The sequence below is a fragment of the Tenrec ecaudatus genome, chromosome 12 (assembly GCF_050624435.1).
Source record: "Tenrec ecaudatus isolate mTenEca1 chromosome 12, mTenEca1.hap1, whole genome shotgun sequence".
Taxonomy (NCBI): Eukaryota; Metazoa; Chordata; class Mammalia; order Afrosoricida; family Tenrecidae; genus Tenrec; species Tenrec ecaudatus.
In genome coordinates this window covers 51,715,434-51,737,532 of record NC_134541.1, presented here as the reverse complement: position 1 = coordinate 51,737,532, position 22,099 = coordinate 51,715,434, and the positions used below count along the sequence as shown (strand labels likewise).

The 22,099-nt window shown below is 40.7% G+C and overlaps 1 protein-coding gene across 1 annotated transcript in view; it reads right to left on the bottom strand.

Moving 5' to 3' along the window:
- Positions 1 to 22,099, bottom strand: part of CFAP61 (cilia and flagella associated protein 61) — a 368,344-nt gene that overhangs the window by 108,243 nt on the left and 238,002 nt on the right. The window contains exon 21 of the mRNA XM_075527979.1: positions 144 to 436. Coding sequence (XP_075384094.1) covers positions 144 to 436 — 293 coding nt within the window. The remainder of the gene's footprint in view (positions 1 to 143; positions 437 to 22,099) is intronic.

Sequence of the window (22,099 nt, the reverse complement as noted above, 5' to 3'; positions counted from 1 at the left end):
AAAGCAAAACCAAAATTTGTGATTATAAATCCACTCCCAGTATCTCTTCAGACCCCTAAGTCCCTGACAGATGACTGTCTTCCTACCTTCTCGCTCAGTGAGTGCAGTTCAGAGACCACTCGTGTTGCGCGCAGGGTACTCACCGAGCACTGGAGTCTGAAAGGTTTCGTGGGCGTGGTGAAGCTGGCGCATCTGATGGGGTCTGGGTACTGGCCGTCATTCCACTGTGCCAGGAGAGCTTCCTGGTAGATGGTGACTTTCGCTTCGCTGAGTGCATCTTCCACTGCGCTTCTCACTGAGTAGTTGTTAATACAGGTGATGGTGGAAGTGGCCGGAGGCTGCACGAGGTGGATGTTGGAGCCTGTCACGCCAAGGCTTAAGAGCATTTCCACTGTGGTGTAAGTGTCTATTGTATTCCCATAGACAATGATATTCCCTAGAAAAGAACCCAAAATGCTAAGGCAAACAGTTTTTAAAACACTTCATTAGCCAAATGCTAATCATGGGGAATTGCTCCCTGTAACTCTATTTTTCTGCTGCTGGAAAAGCAGTGGTGTTACCTAGCAACAGTGATCAAGATAATTTAGAAAGAATTGGCACAAAACATCCCGCAAAGTAGTCAAGTACTTCACGCACAGAAGTAGGGCATTAATTTATGTCCACATAAAACCTTGCATCTATATTGTTTCTTATTTGCTACATTAAAAATATACTGTAGTTTGCTATCGGTACAAGGTCCCTTTTAAAAAGAAAAAATCATTAAGAATGTTAATTCACATGATATAACTGATGATATTTTAATGTTTAAATATTGAACTGGGTTGATTTTAAGAAAAAAATCTTTTCTGATAATTAAAGACTAGAATCTTCTGTTTTTCAATAGATGATATTATAGAGATTCAAAATATAATATTTAGAATGTAAAGAATCAATGGCTAACCAGAGGGGTGGACAAACTAATCCTGAAAGATATTGCCCAGATAAGAATAGTTTTTAAAAACTCATTTTATTGGGAGCTTCTACAACTCTTATCACAATCCATCCATCAATCCATCCATTGTGTCAAGCACATTTGTACATTTGTTGCCATCGTCATTCTCAAAACATTTTCTTTCTACTTGAGCCCTTGGTATCAGCTCCTCATTTTTACCCCTCCCTCCCTCTCCATCACGAACCCTTGATAATATTTAAATTATTATTTTTTTCATGTCTACACTGTCCGATGTATCCTTCACCCACTTTTCTGTTTGTCCAACCCCCTGGGAGGGGGTTAAAGGTAGATCACTGTGATTGGTGCCCCCTCTCCCTCAACTTCCCCTTACCCTTCAGGTATCTCTACTCTCATTATTGGTCCTGAAGGATTTATCTGTCCTGGATTCCCTGTGTTTCCAGCTCTGATCTGTACCAGTGTACATCCTCTGGTCTAACCGGATTTCTAAGGTAGAACTGGGATCATGACAATGGGGGCGGGGATGAAATATTAAAGAACTAGAGGAAAGTCGTATGTTTCATCAGTGCTACACTGCACCCTGACTGGTTTATTTCCTCCCTGCAACCCTCTGTAAGGGGATGTCCAGTTGCCTACAGATGGGCTTCTGGTCTCCACTCTGTACTCCTCCTCATTCACAATGATATGATTTTTTTTCTTTGCTGCCCGATACCTGATCTTATCAACACCTCATGATCACACGGGCTGGTGTGCTTCTTCCATGTGGGCTTTGTTGCTTCTCAGCTAGATAGTGCTTGTTTATCTTCAAGCCTTTAAGACCCCAGATGCTCTATTTTTTGATATCCAGGCACCATCAGCGTTCTTCACCACATTTGCTTATGCACCCACTTTGTCTTCAGCGATCATGTCGGGAAGGTGAGCATCATGGAATGCCAGTTTAATAGAACAAAGTATTCTTGCATTGAGGGAGTACTTGAGTAGAGGCCCAATACTAAACCTAGAAATATATGCACATAGATCTATTTCTCCATTGTCATATATAAATATATTTACATATGTGCATGCCTGTATTTAAACCTCTATAAATGCCCTTTGCCTCCTAGGTCTTTCCTCTATTTCATTTAACTTTCCTCTTATCCCCCTATCATGTTCAGCCTTCATTTGGGTTTTAATAATTCCTGTAGGTTACATTTCCCTACCAGGTCTCCTACACCCTCCTCACCATTGATTTTGGATCACTTGTTATTCCCTTGTCCCTGGGGTTATTAACACCCACTTTCTTTCCCCTGGCTTCCCCTTTTCCATGTCTCCCCACAACCATCAGTCCCGTTGTTTTCTCCCCCAGATTGTTTATCCAGCTCATCATAACCAGATAGACCTGCAGAGATAATAATATGCACCAAAATCAAGACAGAGCAAAACAAAGCAACAAAATAAAATAAAACAACAACAATAAAAGAAAAGCCTGTAAATAGTCCAAGGTCTGTTTGTTGCCCTTTAGGAGTGTTTTCCAGTGGAGTCTGATGGGGTGCCACACCCTGGCCCCACAGTCTATTTTTTATATTTCCTGGAGATTCCTTGCTCTGCTCCCCTTGCTGTTCTGTTGCATGCTCTTAGTGTTTGCCTCAGTGTGGTGGGGTCAGATGGAGTACAATTCCCACACTGTCTCTCCAGTGTTGTCCCCATAGCGCTCCGGGTCAGTAAGGGACGTCGTGTCTCGTAGTGGGGCCGGCCCTAGGGTCTTCTCTGTGCTTTGACTGCTCTGAGCGGGCTTGGTGGGCCAGGATTGGTCCATTCTCTCAGCTGCCTCCCCGCCACTCCTCCCCGCAGAAGAATTCACTTCAGAGGACAGCACTGAAGCTACAGCTCCGGGAGAGGGACATGTCTGATCAGAGCACATGGGAGCAAATGAAGGGGAAGAACATTTTTATGACAGCCCAAACTATACATTTATACTCCTCAAGAAAGCTACAGAATAGTCCAATGTGCTATTCTACAAATTTCATCAGTTATAAAAACAAGCATAACATTACTGAGTAGAGTGTATTATATGCTACTTTGTAAATGGTTAACATGCACAGTTGTTAACCAAAAGTTTGGAGTTGGAGGTTCTAGTGACTAGTCCATCCAGAAGTGTATTGGGAGAAAAGGCTTGTGGTGTACTTAAATCACTCTTTAAAAACCCTATGAAACATACAAGGGAGCTTCAGAAAGTGTATGGGAAAATTCCATTACCTTTAAATTAGTCTATAATGAACCTGGTCTTTCCCTCCTGATAACTTCTTTCCTCTGGGTCCCTTTCTCCTAGAAACGTATCCCACCACAGCAATGAAGTATTTGCTATAACCAGATTTGGCCTGCTGCACATGGACAGAAAGGACATGTCCCAACTTACAGTTGACCCCAGATCAAAAGATGTTTGATCAAACAATAAAAATCTCCAAAAAGACGTCACCAGATTAAATCAGACAACATTTAGAAGCTAGAAGTGAAACATGCCACTTTCTGTCAACGATTCATAACCCTGTTCTAATATAGGTTCATGCTCATTTCTTGAAAATCTGTTAAATACTCACACTTGCCTCAAATTACTACCTGGTGTACTCGTGTAACACTGCCAACCCTTCATTCAGGGGGCTTGTTCCTTGCTTGATCAACCACAGTACAACTTGGCTCTTTCACTTTCATCCAATCGCTATTTTTATTTTTTTTAAGCAACTCTGGATGAGAACTGGTTGGTAACTATGTGGGGAAATCGGAATCCTTATGTATTGCCGATGGGAATGAAAAAGAGTGAAGCATTGTGAAAAACAATGTGGCAGTTTCTCAAAAACTTAAAAAGAGAACTGCCATTTGACACAGCAACCCCACGTCTAGGCAGGTAACAAGGTACTGAAAGGTAGCAGTGCAAACAGACCCACTCCAGCGGTCATTGCCATCGTATTTACACTAGCCAACATAGAGGAAGAGCACAACCATCCACCAAGGATGAACGAAGAAACAGAAGCTGGTCCATGCGCACAATGTAAGTAACCTTAAAGAGAACCGAAGTCCTGTTGCATGTTACAACATGGATAAACCTTTGAGACACTATGCTGAGGGAAAGAATTCAATCACAAGGTAAACATTTTATATAAGCTGACAAACTTGAAAAATGTATAGAGACCAGTTTATTAATAACTATCAGGAGGAGGAAAGAGAGTAAGGAGGGAACCATTGCTTGGGAATCAGTAAGTTTTTATTTATGGCGATGGAAAACGTCACCTTCACGAAGGACTGAGCAGTGTTTTGTTCCATTGTGTATACAGGGTCGCTATGGATTAGCATCAACTTAGTGGCACCTAACAACAATGGTATCCTGAAGAACTGATGGTGCCTGGTTTCTCATACTCAGTATTTTGATCAAAGATTCTTTAGAAGAAGCCCATGAGTTGGAGGTCTGGCATGTGAGGATTCCTACGGCACTTGCTTTTAACCATTTCTGACTACGAGGGGCCCTTTCCACAGCATTTTCTGCAACGCCCACCCAGACCTCGCTGACCGAGCTAAGTAATCCCTGGTGATGTAGTGGGCTATGTGTTGAACGGCAAACTGTAAAGTCAGCAGATTAAAACCATTTCTGTGGGAGAAAAAATGAGGTTTTCAATATTCTTCATCAGCACCATAATCAAATGCATTGATTCTTCTTTGGTTTTTCCTTAAAATCTAGACTAAGAACAGACATGGAGAAATAATAGGCTGTCCACGTTTTAAGAATTAGTCACTGAAAACCTTCTGGACCAAACTAAAACATTGCCAGACACTGAAAACCTCATAAAAGATGTAGAGCGAGGTCAGAGATAGTGCCAGAAGATGAGTTCTTAAGTCAGAAGACATTCAAAATCTCAGTGAGGAACAGCCGCCTTCTCAAAGTAGTCCATTATAATGGTGTGGATGGAGTAAGACCTATGGGCGGAATGTCACCAGGACCTTCATTTGCTGATGGAGCAGATTGCAAAATGGGAAGAAACAGCTACAAACATCAATTAATAATTGGAACTTAGAATGAATGAAATATGAATCGAAGAATTGTAAAAAATAAAATGGAATGCACAAAAGTCAACATTCTATGCATTAGTGAGCTGATGTGGACTGGACTGGGATTGGCCATTTGGAGTCAGAAAACCATTTGATTTACTATCCCAGGAGTGGCACAATCAAGAGAAAAGGCATTGCAGGCACCATCACAAAGGATATTGCAAGATCTATCTTGAAGTACAATGCTATCTGTGATAAGATTATTATCTATCTACATTTGTGGAAATCCAATCATTACAACTATTATTCAAATTTATGCACCAAGCACTAAAGGTAGTGGTGAAGAAGTTGCAGAATTCTTCAGTCTGAAATACATAAAACATGCAATAAAAATGCATTGATAATTATTGATGATTGAAATGCAAAAACTGGAAAGAAAGAGGAAGGAACAGATTGGAAAATATGGGTCTGGTGATAGAAATAAAGCTGGAGATTGCACAATAGAATTTCCAAGCACAACGACAGCTACGTAGCAAATACTTCTTGATTTCTCTAGATGTAATACACAAAAATCAAATAGACTAAGCTATAGCAAGAAACTATGAAGCAATTCAATTTTATTTTTTTATTTAATTTTTAATCATTTTATTGGGGCTCGTATAATTCTTATCATAATTCATACATACATCCATTGTGTCAAGAACATATGTGCATTTGTTGCCATCATCAATCTCAAAACATTTGCCTTCTACTTGAGCCCTTAATATCGGCTCCTCATTTTCCCACTCCCTCCCTACTACCCCCTACCTCATGAACCCTTCATCATTCATATATTATTATTATTTTGTCAGATATTACACTGTCTGATGTCTCCCCCTGCCCTCTTCTCTGCTGTCCATCCCCCAGGGAGGAGGCTATATGCAGATTCCTGTAATCAGTTCCCCCTTTCTACCCCGCATTCTCTCCACCCTCCAGGCATTGCCACTCTCACCACTGGTTCTGGAGGAGTCATCTGTCCTGGATTCCCTGTGTTTCCGGTTGCTATCTGTACCAATGTACATCCTCTGGTCTAGCCAGATTTGCAAGGTAGAATTGGGAAGCAGTTCAATTTTAGTAGCTAGGAAGTGACTGTTGACAGACCACCGACTAAAGATATAGAAAATTAAAACAAGTCCACTTGAGCCAAAATATGACCTTGAGTCTAACCCACCTCATTGTTGAGAACATTTCAAGAACACAGTTGATGTATAGTATGCTAATGGCAGAAACCTGATGAGCTGTGGGATGACATGGAGAACACCATTCATGAAGAAAACAAAAGGGTATTAAAAAGACAAGAAAGAAGGGAAAGATCAAAGTGGGTGTCAGAAGAGATTCTGACACTTGCTCTTAATCATAGAGTAGCCTAGGCAATTGGGAAAAATGATCAAGTCAACAAGCTGAGCAGGGAAATTCAAAAGGAAATCGGAGAAGACAAAGTAAGGTATTACAATGAAATTTAATTATCTAAAATTAGAAAACCAAAAAGGAAGAACATGCTTGGCTAGCTTAGACGGAAAGAACTCAAGAAAAAAGTCAAGCCTTGATTAAAATATTGGAAGATGCTATGGAAAAAATATTGAATGATGCAGGAAGCATCAAAACGATGATGGAAAGAATATACAGTCACTACAAAAAAAGGTTGACATAAAAGTAACATATAATCAAGAACCAATGGTACTGAAGGAAGAACTTCAAGCTGCACTGAATTAACCAAAAAACAAGGCTCCCGGAATTGATGGAATACCAACTGAACTGTTTCAACAAGCTGAAGAAGCACAGGAAGCACTTACTTTTTTACATTAAAAAAATTGAAGGACAGTTAACTGGCCAAGTGACTGGAAGAGATCCATATCGATAGCCACTCCAAAGAAAGGTGACCCAACAGAATGCTCAAATATAGAATATCACTGATATCATGTGTAAGTATAATTTTGCTGTGAATCATCCACCAACAGTTGCAGATATACATTGACAAGGAGCTGCCAGAGGTTCAGGCTAGATTCAGAAAAGTATATGGAACAAGGAATGTTATTGATGATGTCAGATGGACCTTGGCTAAAATCAGAGAATAACAGAAAAATGTTGACTTGTGTTTTATTGGCTATGCTAAGGCATTCTATTGGGTGGACCATAACAACCTATGCATATCTTCAAGAAGAGTGGGAATCCCAGAACACCGTGCTTATATGGAACTTGTACATGGATCAAGAAGCAGTTGCGGGAACAAAGTAAGTAGATACTGCATGGTTTAAAATTAGGAAGTGTGCCTCAGGCTTTTATCCTTTCACAGTACACATTCAATCTGTATGCTGATCAAATAATCAGAGTAGTTGGATTATATGAAGAAAAATGTGGTATCAGGATTGGAGAAAGAGTCCTATTAACAACCTACAGTATGAAGATGAGGTAGTTAGTTTATTGTGCCAACCTGGCTGATAAACACCTGTGGGGTTAATTGAAGGGCGGAGGGATAGATGGCTCCGAGAGCCTCACCTTTCGAGTTCTCAGGTCTCTTGCTTTCTGATGGTTGGGCCAGGCTGCAGCTGCCTTAGCCAGTTCCCTCCTTTAGCTGGCAAGGCTCACTTACTGCAAGACATCCCTGAGGAGAAGCCACATGGACCTAGCCTGATGCAGCCCTGGGTGCTGGAGCACCCATGTGGAGACCCCTGCCAGCACTGAGATGCTTACATATTCACTGACTCTGCTTTCTTCCTGAAGTGGGCCTCATTGCATCTGTTTTGTGAGATGGAGGACTTCTTTGCGGATTGGTGTCAAACATATGGGCTAATGTTGGACTTGTGGGCTTGGGCTGCACTGAGTTGGGATGTTTTCTTGATGTGCACTTACCCTTTATAGAAAACTCTCTCTTATATATATGAGTTTCTGTGGATTTGTTTCTCTGATGGATCCAGACTAGTACAGCAGATAACACCACTTTGCTGGCTTGCAAGTCTGGCTAGATCAGAGGATGTACAATGGTGCAGATAGGAACTGGAAACACAGGGAATCCAGGGTGGACGATACCTTCAGGACCAGGGGTGTGAGGGGCGATACTGGGAGAGTAGAGGGTGAGTGGGTTGGAAAGAGGGAACCGATTACAAGGATCTACATGTGACCTCCTCCCTGGGGGACGGACAACAGAAAAGGGGGTGAAGGGAGACGCCGGATAGGGCAAGATATGACAAAACAATAATCTATAAATTATCAAGGGCTCTTGAGGGAGGGGGGAGCAGAGAGGGAGGGGAAAAAAGAGGACCTGATGCAAAGGGCTTAAGTGGAGAGCAAATGCCTTGAAAATGATGAGGGCAGGGACTGTACAGACGTGCTTTATACAGTTGATGTATGTGTATGCGTGGACTGTGATCAGAGTTGTCTGAGCCGCTAATAGAACGTTGAAAATGAAGAAGGTGAGAAGGAATACAAGTACTTGCTGATGAAGGTCACGGATTTCGACCTTCAATGTGGTATGTTGTTAGATGAAACGACGTCACTGCTTTTTATATGTTGGCTATATATAGCTATCACATTGCTATAGCTAAGTAAAAAATTTGGAGGAAAAATGGAGAACACAGGAAGTTAGATCAAGTTTCAGAGAAACAGGTTTTCCTCTCTTCCTGGGTGAGAGTTGAAAGGACGAGTGAACTTAAAAGGAGATGATGTAAAGTGACTCCCCGGAGTACGGCTGCTGTGTGGTAAGTGAGTAATGACAGCAAAAAGGGAGGCAGCACGTTGGCTTTGTCTAAGAGGAGGACATCGGATAAGATACACGCAATACCATGGAGGCAAGTACCATTGACACAGGACTGCCTGGTATCTGCACAGATGCCTGAGGAGCCCGTGTATTATACAGAATTCTTGAAATGTGCTCAGATTTCGTAAATGTTTAAACAAACGGTTGTTTTCAGGTGCCATCAGGTTGGCTCTGACCATTAGTGGCCCTGGACACAACAGAACAAACACGCACGGTCCTGTGCCATCCTCCCTTTCTTTCCCATGCCTGAGCCCGTCGATGGAGCCACTGTGTCCATCCATCTTGTTGAGGGCCCTCCTCATTTTTACTGTCCTTCCACTTTACCAAACATGATGCCTTTCTCGGGGTCTCTCCTGACAATATGTCCCAAATATAGAAGACAAAGTCTTGCCATCCTTGCCTCTAAGGATACTCTAGCTTTACATCTTCCAACACAGATGTGCTTGTCTTTTTAGCAGTCCATGTTACCTTTAACATTCTTCTCCAGGACAATTCAAGTGCGTCCATTCTTCTAGCTTTCCTTGAATTCAGTGTCCAACTTTCACATACGTATGATGCAATGGAGAGTACTGTGGCACGAGTCAGGGGCACCTTAGTCCTCAAAGTAACATCCTTGCTCTTCAAAATTCTAAAGAGGTCTTGCACAGCAGATTTATCTAATCCAATACATCTTTTGATCTCTTGACGTCTGCTCCCAGGAGCGTTCATTATGGATCAAAGCAAGACAAATTCCTTTACAACTTCTGCCTTTTCGCCATTTCTCATGATGTTACCTATGGGTCCAGCTGTGAGGATTTTTATCTTCCTTACCTTTAGTTGTAATCCATACTGAAGACTTCAATTCTTGATCTTCATCAGCAAGTGCTTCAAGTCTTCATCACTTTCAGCAAGAAAGGTGTGTCATCACGTATCACAAATTATTAATAACCCTTCCTCCAATCCTGATGCCACATTCTTCTCCATATAATCCATCTTCTCTAATGATTTCCTTAGCATATAGATTGAACAGGTACAGTGAGTGGATACAACCCTGAGACATAACTTCCTGATTTTAAAATATGAAGTATGCCCTTGTTCTGTTCTCACAACTGTCTCTTGATCAATGTACAAGTTCCTCATCAGCATAATAAAGTATTCTGGAATTCCCATTCTTCTCAAGGTTATCCATAGTTTATTATTATGGTCCACATAGTTGAGTGTCTTTGTGTAGTCAATAAAACATAAGTAAACACCTTTCTGATATTCTCTGAGTCGAGATCCATCTGATAATAGAAATGATATCCTGTGTTCACATCCGCTTCTGAATCTGGCCCGAAGTTCTGTCAGTTCCTTGTCAATATACTGCTGCAACTGTTGTTGGAAGATCTTAAGAATTCTGTTGGGTCCCCTTTCTTTGGAATGGGCACAAATATGCATCTCTTCCAGTCAGTTGGCCAAGTAGCTGTCTTCCAAGTTTTCTGCCTTAGATAAATGAGTGCTCCAGTGCTTCTTCAGCTTGCTGAAACATTTCAATGGGTATTCCATCAATTCCTGGAGCCTTATTTTTGGCTATTACATTCAGTGAAGTTTGAACTTCTTCCTTTAGCACCATTGGTTCTTGCTCATATGCTACCTCTTGAAATGATTGAATTCACACTAGCTATTTTTGGTACAGTGACTTTGTAAATTCTTTCCATCTTCTCTTGATAATTCCTCATTCAATATTTTGTCTATAGAATCTTTCAAGGTTGAAACCCGAAGCTTGAATTTTTTCCTGATTTCTTTTAGTTTCAGATATGAGTATGTTATTCCATTTTGATTTTATAGTTGTAGATGAGTGGTTCTCAACCTTGGGGTCGTGACCCCTTTGGGGGGGGGCAAACGACCTTTTCAGAGGGGTCGCCCGATTCATAACAGGAGCAAAATTGCAGTTATGAAGTAGAAACGAAAATAATTTTATGGTTGGGGTCACCTCAACATGAGGAACTGTATTAAAGGGCCATGGCATTGGGAAGGTTGAGAACCACTGTTCTAGATCCTTGCACATTTTGTTATAATTTAGTTGTGTCTTCTCAAGCTGCCATTTGAAACTTTCTATTAATTCTTTTTTCCATTTGCTTTAGCTGCTCTACAGTTATTAGTGGGTTTCAGAGACTCTTCTGACATGCACGTTGATCTTTTCTTGCTTTCCTGACTTTTTTGATCACCCATTGCTTTCTTTACGAACGACAGTCTTGATGTCTTCTCAGAGCTCATCAGGTCTTCTATCATAACTGTGTAATGTGTTGAATATGCTATTGAAAATCAGGTCGGATAGACTCAAGGTCTTTAGATTTATCTTGAACTTACATATGAGTAATTCATGGTCTGTTCCACAGTTGGCCCCTGGTCTGGTTTTTGCTGCTTATATTGAGTTTTCATCGTATCTTAAAAAAAATCATTTTATTGGGGGCTCGTACAATGCTTATCACAATCCATGCATACATTCATTGTGTCAAGTACATTTTCACATTTGTTGCCATCATCATTCTCAAAGCATCTGCTTTCCACTTGAGTCCCTGGCATCAGCTCCTCAATTTTCCCCTCTCTTCCCATGCCCCCCTCCCTCATGAATCCTTGTTAATTTACAGGTCATTATTATTTTGTCATATCTTACACTGTCCAATATCTCCTTTCACCAACTTTTCTGTTGACCAACCTCCAGAGAGGAGGTTATATGTAGATCCTTGTAATCAGTTACCTTTTTCTACCCCACCTTCCCTCCACCCTCCTGGTATACCGCTCTCACCACTGGACCTGAAGGGTTCATCTGTCCTAGATTCCCCGTGTTTCCAGATCCCTACTGCACCACTGTGCATCCTCTGGTCTAACCAGGTCTGCAAGGTAGAATTGTGATCATGATAATTGGGGGTGGTGGTGGTAGGAAGCTTTCAAGAACTAGAGGAAGGTTTTGAGTTTCATTGTTGCTACACTGAACCCTGAGTGACTCATCTCCTCCCCAATACCCCTCTGCAGGGGATGTCCAGTTGTCTACAGATGGCATTGGGTCCCCATCACGCACTCCCCTCATTCACGATGATATGATTTCTTTTTCCCTGCCTTTGTTGCTTGAAACCTGGTCCCCTTGACCCTTCATGATCACACATGTTGGTGTGCTGCTTCCATGTGGGCTTTGTTGCTTCTAGGCTAGATGGCCACTTGTTTACTTTCAAGCCTTTAAGTTCCCAGACACTATATCTCTCAATAGCCGGGCACTATCAGTCTTCTTCACCACACTTAATTAGGCACACATTCATCTTCAGCATTTATGTGGGGAAGGTGATCACACAATGATGGTTTTTGTTCTTTGGTGTCTGCTACCTGATCCCTTCAATGCCTCATGTTCACTTAGGCTGTGTGCTTCTTCTCTGTGGGCTTTGTTGCTTCTGAGCTAAATGGCCGCTGGTTTGCCTTCAAGTCTTTAAGACCCCAGTTGCCATATCTTTTTTATAGCCGGGCACCATCAGCTTTCTTCACCACATTTGCTTAAGTACACGTCTGTCTTCAGTGATCATGTTGGGAAGGTGGGTATCATGGAATGATCGTTTAGCTAAGCAAGGTGCTATTGTATTGAGGGAGTGTGCATAAGGAGGCCCAATGTCCACCTGCTACCCTACTACTGAACCTATAAATATATGCACGTAGGTCTATTTCCCCCATAATCATATTCATTGTTTCTTCTTAGTCTGGAAGTTCCACTGAAACTTGCTGACTTCGGATAAGCCTGCTGGCATAGGAAATACCAGTGACATATCTATCTTCATCACAGTAGCATACAAGCCATCACAGTGTGACAAACTGTCAGACAAATGGTGTAACAAACTACCAAACATCATGTAGTTAAGGATAAATTTAAACAATGTATGTGCACACTACCAGAAAGTCAAAAGAAAACACACTCAGCGTTTTTAAAGCTGAAAGAAAGTGAATAAAATATTCAAGTCTCAAGATGAAATATTGAAGGTTTCTATGGACAAAATATTGAATGACTCAGGAAGCACTGAACGAGATGGAAGAAACACATTGTTACTGCCATTGAGAGAATTGGACCATTTTCAATTATTTCATGAGGAATCATATGATCCAGAAATGATGGCAGTGGAGGAAGGAATCTAAGCTGCACTAATGACATTAGTGAAAAACAAGGCTCCAGGAATTGACAGGATACCAATGGAAATGTTTCAATAAACAAGTGCAACCCAAGAAGCACTCACTAGTCTATGCCAAGAAATCTGGAACCTGGCTAATTCACTGGAAAGGCTCATGTTTGTATCCATTCCAAAGAGAGGTGCTCTAACAGAATGCAAAAATTGTCAAACACTATAATTAATATCACATTAACATTAAGTCTGGCAGAAGATAAATTTAAAATAGTTGCAGCAGTACCTAGACAAGAAGCTTCTAGAAATTGGAGTCAGATTCCAAAGAGGACATAAAATTAAAATTACTGACATCAGATGGATCTAGGCTGAAAGCATAGAACACCAAAAAGATGTTAACTTGTGTTTTATTAACTGTGAAAAAGCATTTGGCTGGGTGGATCAATCAAAACCATGGATATCCTATGAAGAATGAGAATTCCAGATCATGTAATTGTACTTATATGGAACCTGTATGAATACAGAGATTTTGCATAATTTAAAAGTCAGAAAAGAATGTTTTAGGTTTGTGTCATTTCATTATATTTATATAATCTTTATGCTGAGCATAATTGGACTATGTGAAGGAGAATGTGGCATCTGGATTGGATAAAGGCTCATTCATTACCTACAATACACAGATGACACAACCTTACTGAATGACAATGAAGAGTGCTTGATGCACTTACTGATGCAAACCAAAGATTAGGTCCTCCATTATGGATTAGAATACAATACAATGTGGCTTCTCCTCAGGGATGTCTTGCAAGAAGTGAACCTTGCCAGCTGAATCAGGGAACTGGCTAAGGCAGCTGCACCCTGGTCTGACCATCACAAAGCAAGAGACCTGAGAACTCGAAAGGCTAGGTTCACTGAGCCATTTATCCCTCCGACCCTCAATTATGCCCACATGTGTTTATCAGCCAGGTTGGCACAATAAACTAACTACCTCAGTTTTCATGGAAGACAAATATCATAGCTTCTTTTGGGGGGATAAATTATTCATCTTTAAGACTCGATCACAATTGGAAAGAGATCTCCAGAGAAAGCCTGGGTAAAAAGGTAACAGTGTGAAATCTAAGGTGACGAAAAGGAGTCGTGTCATTTTCTCGGTTACTAACGCAGTAGTCTTTATGTTAAAGGATGCTTCTGAAAGTGCAGCTTGAGTGTGGATGGCTCAAGCGGGGAAAGGGAAATTACAATCAATATTTCAAAAATTATCCATTCCACACTGCAAATTGCAGATGTGTTGTGACTTGCCAATTTAAAATTTGCCATAAATAAGAGGGAATACAGAAAAATGGAACACCCCCAAAAGCTATGTATTTACATTTTTTAAAAACAAAACAATCTTATCACCTTCTAATTACTCTCTATTACACTTAATACATTTGTCAAATGTGCGATTCCATTCTTGGAAACATTTTTCAAACTCATCTGTTTGGATGGCTGACAGCACTGCCTTCATTTTTTCCTTCACTTCTTCTATGTCATCAAATTGCTGTCCTTTCATGTCCTTCTTCATTGGCAGAAACCAAAAGAAGTTGCACAGAGCACGGTCAGGTGAATAAATTGTGTGGGGCAAGAAAGGTGAGTTGATTTTTGACAGACACTGGCACACTGAGATGGCAGCGTGAGCAGGTGCATTGTCATGGTAGCAAAACCAGTCCCCTGCCTGCCACAAATCAGGCCTCTTTTGCTGCACACTGTCACGCAATCTTTTCAGAACATCTAAACAGAAAGCTTGATGAACAGTCTGACCTGGTAGAAAGAACTCCAAATGTACAGTCGACATTTTTGTATACTTGGGAAGTTGACAGACATCCAGAATGAGGTTTGTCATCAATTGACATTTCACCTGTTTTGAAATGAGAAAACCACTCATATACTTGAGTTCTTTCCCAGAGTGTTGACCTTGTCAGCGGTGTTCAACATCACAACAGTTTCTGCAGCATTTTTCCTGAGCAGGAAACAAAATTTCACAGCCTCAAGCTGTTCTCTTACATCAGCATCACAAAAAAAGGGGGTTCCACTTTGTTCTAACAATTCGGCAGTCTGAGATGCTCACCTTCCTGGCATGATCACTGAAGACAATGGGTGCACAAGAAAATGTGGTGAAGAAAGCTGATGGTGCCCGGGTACCAAAAGATATTCTGTTTGGGGTCTTAAAGGCTTGGAGATAAACAGGCGGCTATCTAACTTAGAAGCAACAAAGCCCACATGGAAGAAGCACATCAGCCTATGAGATCACAAGGCATCAAAGGGATCAGGTATCAGGCATCAAAGATGAAAAAAAGAACCATAACATTGTGAATGAGGGGAGTGCAGAGTGGGGACCCAGGGCCCATCTGTGGATAATTGAGCATCCCTTTGCAGAAGGACTGCAGGGAGGAGATGAGCCAGTCAAGGTGCAGTGTAGCATGATGAAACATACAATTTTCCTCCAGTTCTTGAATGCTTCCTCCTCTCCCCCCAGCCCCCATTATCATGATCCCAATTCTACCTTACAAATCTGGCTGGACAGGAGGATGTGCACTGGTACAGATAGGAACTGGAAACACAGGGAATCCAGGACAGATGAACCCCTCAGGACCAGTGGTGGAAGTGGTGATACCGGGAGGGTAGAGGGAAGGTGAGGGAGAAAGAGGGAACAGATTACAAGGATCTACATATAACCTCCTCCCTGGGGGATGGACAGCAGAAAAGTGGGTGAAGGAAGACGTTAGATAGTGAAAGATATAACAAAATAATAATTTATAAATTATCAAAGGTTCATGGTGGAGGGAGCAGCAGGGAAGGAGGGGGAAAATGAGGAGCTGATACCAAAGGCTCAAGTAGAAAGTTTTGAGAATGATGATGGCAACACATGTACAATTGTGCTTGACACAATGGAGGTATGTATGGATTGTGATAAGAATTCTACGAGCCCCCAATAAAATGATTTTTTTAAAGTTCTTCATCAGAAAAAAAATGAGATTCCAGCAAAACAGCTTTTATGAAAATATTCATTGTGACCCAAGAAAACCTTCCCAGGTGACACCACTAGGTGCACTAACTCAGCATGAGTTGCTTGATGCTCGTCTAGTGTGAAAAATGCATACTATGATAGCTCCACCCATCAGAGCTTTTCTGGGGGGTTTTGGGTACCCCTCGTATAAAGGAAATCTTTATGCTTTTGCTACACACTTGTTGAAAATATAAGTGAACGTTCAAGCAAGTTAGGACTATACAAAGATGAATAGTGACAACTCTTGGAACAACATTAAAAATATTATTTTCAGTAGCAAAAAGGCATTTGATTCTGGTGAATTGAGTGCTTTAATTTTAATGGGCTGGAAGTATCCTTTGTGCCATGGTACTATGCTCAATACTGTAAAGATGAAGAAGGATCCTCCAAACAGAACATGTGAAGCAAAAGGAAGACAAGAATTTCCCCAAGTGTATAAGGAATAAATTTAGAAATTATGCATACAGAAAATAATTTGAATTAACATGTCAGTTATTATGTATTTAAAGCCTAACCCCCAAAGTTATATACTTATGTAGATTATCTGATACTGTTTCTGTGTACATTATTTCTATTCCATTGTATTTTAATAGAGAACTATATTTTCTTTTTCCACCAAAAAAGATCTATAGTAGTTATATGTCATGTGTCATACCAAACCTAAAACCAAACTCAATGCCATTGAGTCAGTGCAGAAACCCCCTGTGGGTTTCTGAGACTGTAACTGTTTACAGGAGTATAAGACCCAGTCTTTCTCCTGGGGACCTGCTGATGGCTTCAAACTGCTGAACATGTGGATGGCAACCCAACTTATAATCACCATGCCACCAGGACTGCTTATGTCAGTGTGCTTCTAAAATTTTGTGGAAAAATGGAATGGTAAGATAATGTGAAATAAATAAATAAATAGTGTGATTATTTATAATTATATTATACTGTAAGTATATATACATACATAAATAATGTGATTATTTATAATTACAGGATACTGAGGAGGGAGGGAGGATGTGGGGGGGGGAGAAGAATCATATGAAGGTTTTAACAGGATATTGTTATTGATTTCGTTTCTTAAAATGGGCAGTGTAAATCTATACAGTATGTGACTTTAAAAACAAAACAAAAAATCCCTCCAGATTCCTTAGCCTCCAAACCTAATAGTAGCCTGAGTATCTAATAAAACAGGAGGAAAAGTAAAGCTGAAATGGACTAGGAGTCTTTAGTGACAAACGAGTTCATCTCAAACAAACAAGCAAACAAAAGATCATGTAATTTTTCCATGAACTTTTTGAAGCACCTTTGTATGTCCTCACAACCTCAGAATATAGATGGGCTTTCTTATTATCTTCAGGAAACTAAGCACAAAGAGGATGACTAATGATCTCTTGGACACAAAGGGTAAGTGGTTTAGCAAGGCAGAGATGCTGGGAGTCTGGTTTCAGACAGATGGGCATGTCATACATTACTTAATAACATACTCTGACATTTTTTTCTAGATAAATATCTTCAACTAATAGCCTAAGAAGAAAATAATTTTATGATAGGGTATTAATAAAATTATGAAAGAAACCTTAACTTATGCCCAAATGTAGACCAGAGAATGCTTGTTTTGTTTTTGTAAATCAAAGCCTAAGATTTCTCAGATATGAGCCAGAGCTGTCCCAATTCATTCTGCCAGTATGAAGGGCAGAAAATATTAGATATAACAAAATTAAGTTTTTTTTCAGTAATTCATACACTACAGTTTTAATGTTATACTTTTCCTACAAAATGCTTTTAGTAACTTTATTTAGCTAAAGACAAATATAACTGATCCACTTCAGGCAATCAAGGCAGATTTTCATTGTTGTTTTTTTAACTTTATGTCTGTTTTTAATTTTCACAGAAATTCAGAGGTAATAACAGATGAATAACAATTAGTTTCAAATAATGCCATAAACTGTTAGAAAGTACTTGGTTATTGGGACTCTCGGAAGACCCCAGGCTGAACACTCAGGTTTTGTTTGAAGTTGAAAGCAGCATCGGCCCCCAGAACGTCAGCGGTTCTCTGCATCAAGCCCATCTGACAGTAAATCATCTATGATTTCCATCCACAAACTCATCTGACACTGAAACCTAGGAAATGGCTTTGTCATCTAATTCCTTCACAAAATGCTTGTTTCTTCATTTGGAAGCGGAGGAAGGTATGATGAAACGGAATGTGCTCACATTCATGCACTGAGATGGTATCTGTCCGTAGAAACTCAGAGGAGACACCCTCCTGCTGGGGAGCACCTACTATTTTGGCTACCCAGAATCCACTTGTCCTTTTAGGATGATGCTTGACTATTCTCAGGGAATAAGACCTGACCTCACATCCAGAAAGCCATGATCATAATAAACGAGGAAAGAGGAGACTTCCTGGCCTCTGCTTCTCCCCTCACAGTGTCCTAATGTCGACTCCTTAGAAACGGGGAGCTTAAAACTTTGGGAGCAGAAGTAAAGAGCTATGAGGAATGTCCACATTCCTTCTGGATCTATTGAGGTGCGTGAAGTGAAGGTCAAGTCTGCAGGTTGTGCAATGGTGTAGGATAGCCCATTCTACCTTTCCATGGGGCAAGAATATAGCCCTGTTTCTTGGTTTCCATAACTTACCAGACTTTTAGCTTTAAAAACCCCAGTCCTGAGACTGGAAATAATCTAGCAGTGCTAATAGGGCCCCGAGGATGAAGCATCCTTTCTCACCCATTCTTTCGCATTCAAGTACATTCTCTACTGGAGTCTGTGCTATGGGACGAAGATTCCCCTTCCTGAAATTTGGTTTGTGCAAACTGCCCTCTAGATCATATACTTTTGTTGTTTCTCCAAGTTCAGCAAACAGCTGGACTCTGACTTTGGCTTGGCACTTCGCCTGCTTTCTCTTCTCTGGTGGTTTTCCTTCAGTCCTTTGCCTAGCGGGAGTTGTTGGTCCATTGTCTTGTACACTGTCTGGTATACATTGTCTTGTACACTCTAAAAGGACAGCCTCTGACTCTTGTGCTTGCCTGGTTCTCTTTTGAAGCTGAGCTCAAGGCCTCCTTTCTTGGGGAGTGTTCTCCATCGTTCACAGTCCACAGGCTTCTCCCAACACCCGGAATACACACGAATCCCCCACTTTTGTGAAGGGGCAGTTATCTCCGGCTCTGCTACTGCTGTGATTGTGGAGCTGATACATTCTGGGGTGTTTAGGGTGGACTGAAATGCCTTGTGTTTTGTAGTAGTATAAGTAATAGGACTAACAGCCACTGTTCTGAATATGACACCTGATATCTCATGATTTCATTTACTCCTCATAGCAACTTATATGCTGAAGATATTCTAAGCTCAGAGGCACAGAGGGCAAGTAAAGATGCAGGGTTTTAATCCTGGTGTCTGACTTCATAACCTGAGCTAACTGCCTCAATACATATCAGGCTGCTGACTACAAGGTCTCATAAAGATTTACAGTCTTGGGGACCCTAAAGGGCCATGCTACTCTGGCCAGTAGCCATTGTACCTAAGGGTCTTTCTGTTTATATCTCAACTAGCCATCCATTTCCTAGCTTGGTTGAGTACAAAACATCTTGAAAAAAACTCTCCATGGTGGTGATGGGGTGGCTTGCATTCGGAATTGCCTTCATTTACATTTACGAAAACATTTATGAAACTTCTGCTACCTATCAGGCACCTTGCTAAGCACAAAGGACCACAGAGACACGGCAGAGCTGTGATGTCCAAGGACATGATCTAGAGGACCACAAACTACGAGGTTACTTCAGAAACAATATTGCAATAACCATTTCCTTTCCAAAATGCAGTTCTACGTTTTCCACGGTTAGAAAGGCTGCTGAAAGCTCAGTAATGAAACTCAAGGATTACATCCACAGACTGTTTCTTAACAGACCATAGGGTGACTTTGTACAAAATGTGGATTTCTTCAAGAATCCTGCTCCCTGTTTCACATTTTGTAGTGCCTGGAAAGCCCAGGGAATCTGAGAGGACATCGTGGAATGTGCTCTGTGCTACCTGGCCCTGGAAGGCTACCTGTTGTTGTTTCTTGGCTTTGGGATATGAGTAGGTTTCTATAGCATGGTGAGCTGAGTGAGTACCCTACATTATTCTGCGGACAGAGAGGTCAGCAGTTTAAAACCCACCAGCTGCTCAATGGGAGAAAGATGTGGCAGGCTACATTCGTAAAGATAACAGGGTCAAAATGAACTTCACAGTAACAAGTGTTTTAAGTATAATTTTGAGAATTGGGCTTGACAGAATGAAAATGATTTGCTACTATTCTTTGGATAAAAGCAGTTTTATGCAAACTACAGTTCATCACATACCTTTATAACTAAAATTCCACTGGAAGATAGATAGTCACAGCTATTTGTTTATGTGCTGCTTTCTTGCTACAGTGGCAAAGTCAGTTAGTCATACCGACACTGTATGCCTCACAAGACTGAAATATTTACTACCTGGCTTTGTATAGATAAGTTTGCCACCTCGTAAATTAGAGCATTCCTTACATACATGTAGGGCATGGAGCAGTGATGGAAGGATCAGCAAAGTACTGACAGGTTTAAACACGTAAATGCAAAACTGAAAATATACAGTCCCATTCTGAGGCAAATATGAAAATATTTGTAACAAAGTTTAAAGCCTACTTCTACCCAAAGGTTCCATGTTCATATGGTTCTTCACAAGTGACTCTTGTTTATCCTTCAGGTTACACAGTGTATTTTAGGTCATTCCAAACTATGGAAATCTTTTGAAAACTCTTAGTAAGGTTAGCATCTCATTATGAAAAAATAAAAAACAAACAAAAGGAGTATAAGAAAGAAAACTACTGGTCAATCTTATTTCTGAATTCATTTGCAAATAATGTATGAGGTAGCAAATTAAAGTCAGCAGTATATTACCTGCAATTTGATCTATTTTTTTCATTTTTATGTAGTATTTTAGCAACTTTAAAATATATATACTGTGAATTAGATGAGGGGTTTTGCATTTTGGGTAATCAATTTTGCATTCAGCATCTTACGTGCTATGTCACCATAACCCCCTCCTTTGATTTATCTTCTCCTGCTATTGGATTACTGTCTTTCCCCTTCACTCAAGACAACAGCTATGGCTTCATCTTCGCCTCTTCGCCTCCCCACCGTGGTAAGCTCCAAGTCTGTTCCAGTTGGCTTGAGATCTTTGTCTTGATTTTTCCTAAATATAACTTAATATAACTTAAAACACTTGTTACTCTGAAGTTCATTTCGACTCTGATATATCTGTCCTTTTGTGAGTGACTAATTTCATTTTGCATAATCTTTTCCATTGATCCATGCTATGAGGTGCTTTGTGGTCTCATCACGGTTTTATTTTGGGGGGTAGGGTTGTTGTTTTGAACAGTGTACAGTATTCCATTGTAAGTATGCTAATGTTTCTTTTTAATCAACTTTTTATTGAAAATTAGGCGAGAGTTTACATTTCAGATCACTAACTTTGCATTCAACAGTTTGAAACACTAATCAAACTCTCTGCTATAGTCTCCCCTTCCCCCACTCCTTGATTTCTCTTCCTCGTTTTGTGGATTACTTTCTTCCCCCTCACCTAAGTCAACGCCCATCAACCATCTGGTGTCTTGATTTAGCTTCCCTCCATAATCAACCCTCTTTTGGCAATATATCTATAGTATACACCCTTTGGTATGAAAGTCGTTATTTTGGGTTGCACCCCTCCCCCAATGCCAAAGTGATCTCATATAATTTTACCCTGTTATGATTGGCTAATTTCACAGGGCATAATATTCTCCAGGCCCATCCATGTCATTAGGAGCTTCATGATTTCCTAACTGTTTTCTGGGATGCATCTTATTCCACTGTGTGCATGCAAAACAGTTCCTTTATCCACTCCTCTACTGCTGGGCATTTGCCTTTCTCTCGTGAGGTGTGCTACAATGAACATGAGTGTGCATACGTCTGCTCCTGCTATGACTCTTACTTCATTAGGACAGATACACAGCAGAGGGGTTGCTGGATTATATGGTATTTCCACTCCTAGCTGTTGGAGGTGGCATCATGCCACTTGCCACAGTGGTCAGACCTGTTTACAGTCCCACAAGCAGTGTACGAGGGTTCCAACCTCTCCGAATGCTCTCCAGCATTTGTCATGTTCTGTTTGTTTGGTTGGTTGGTTTC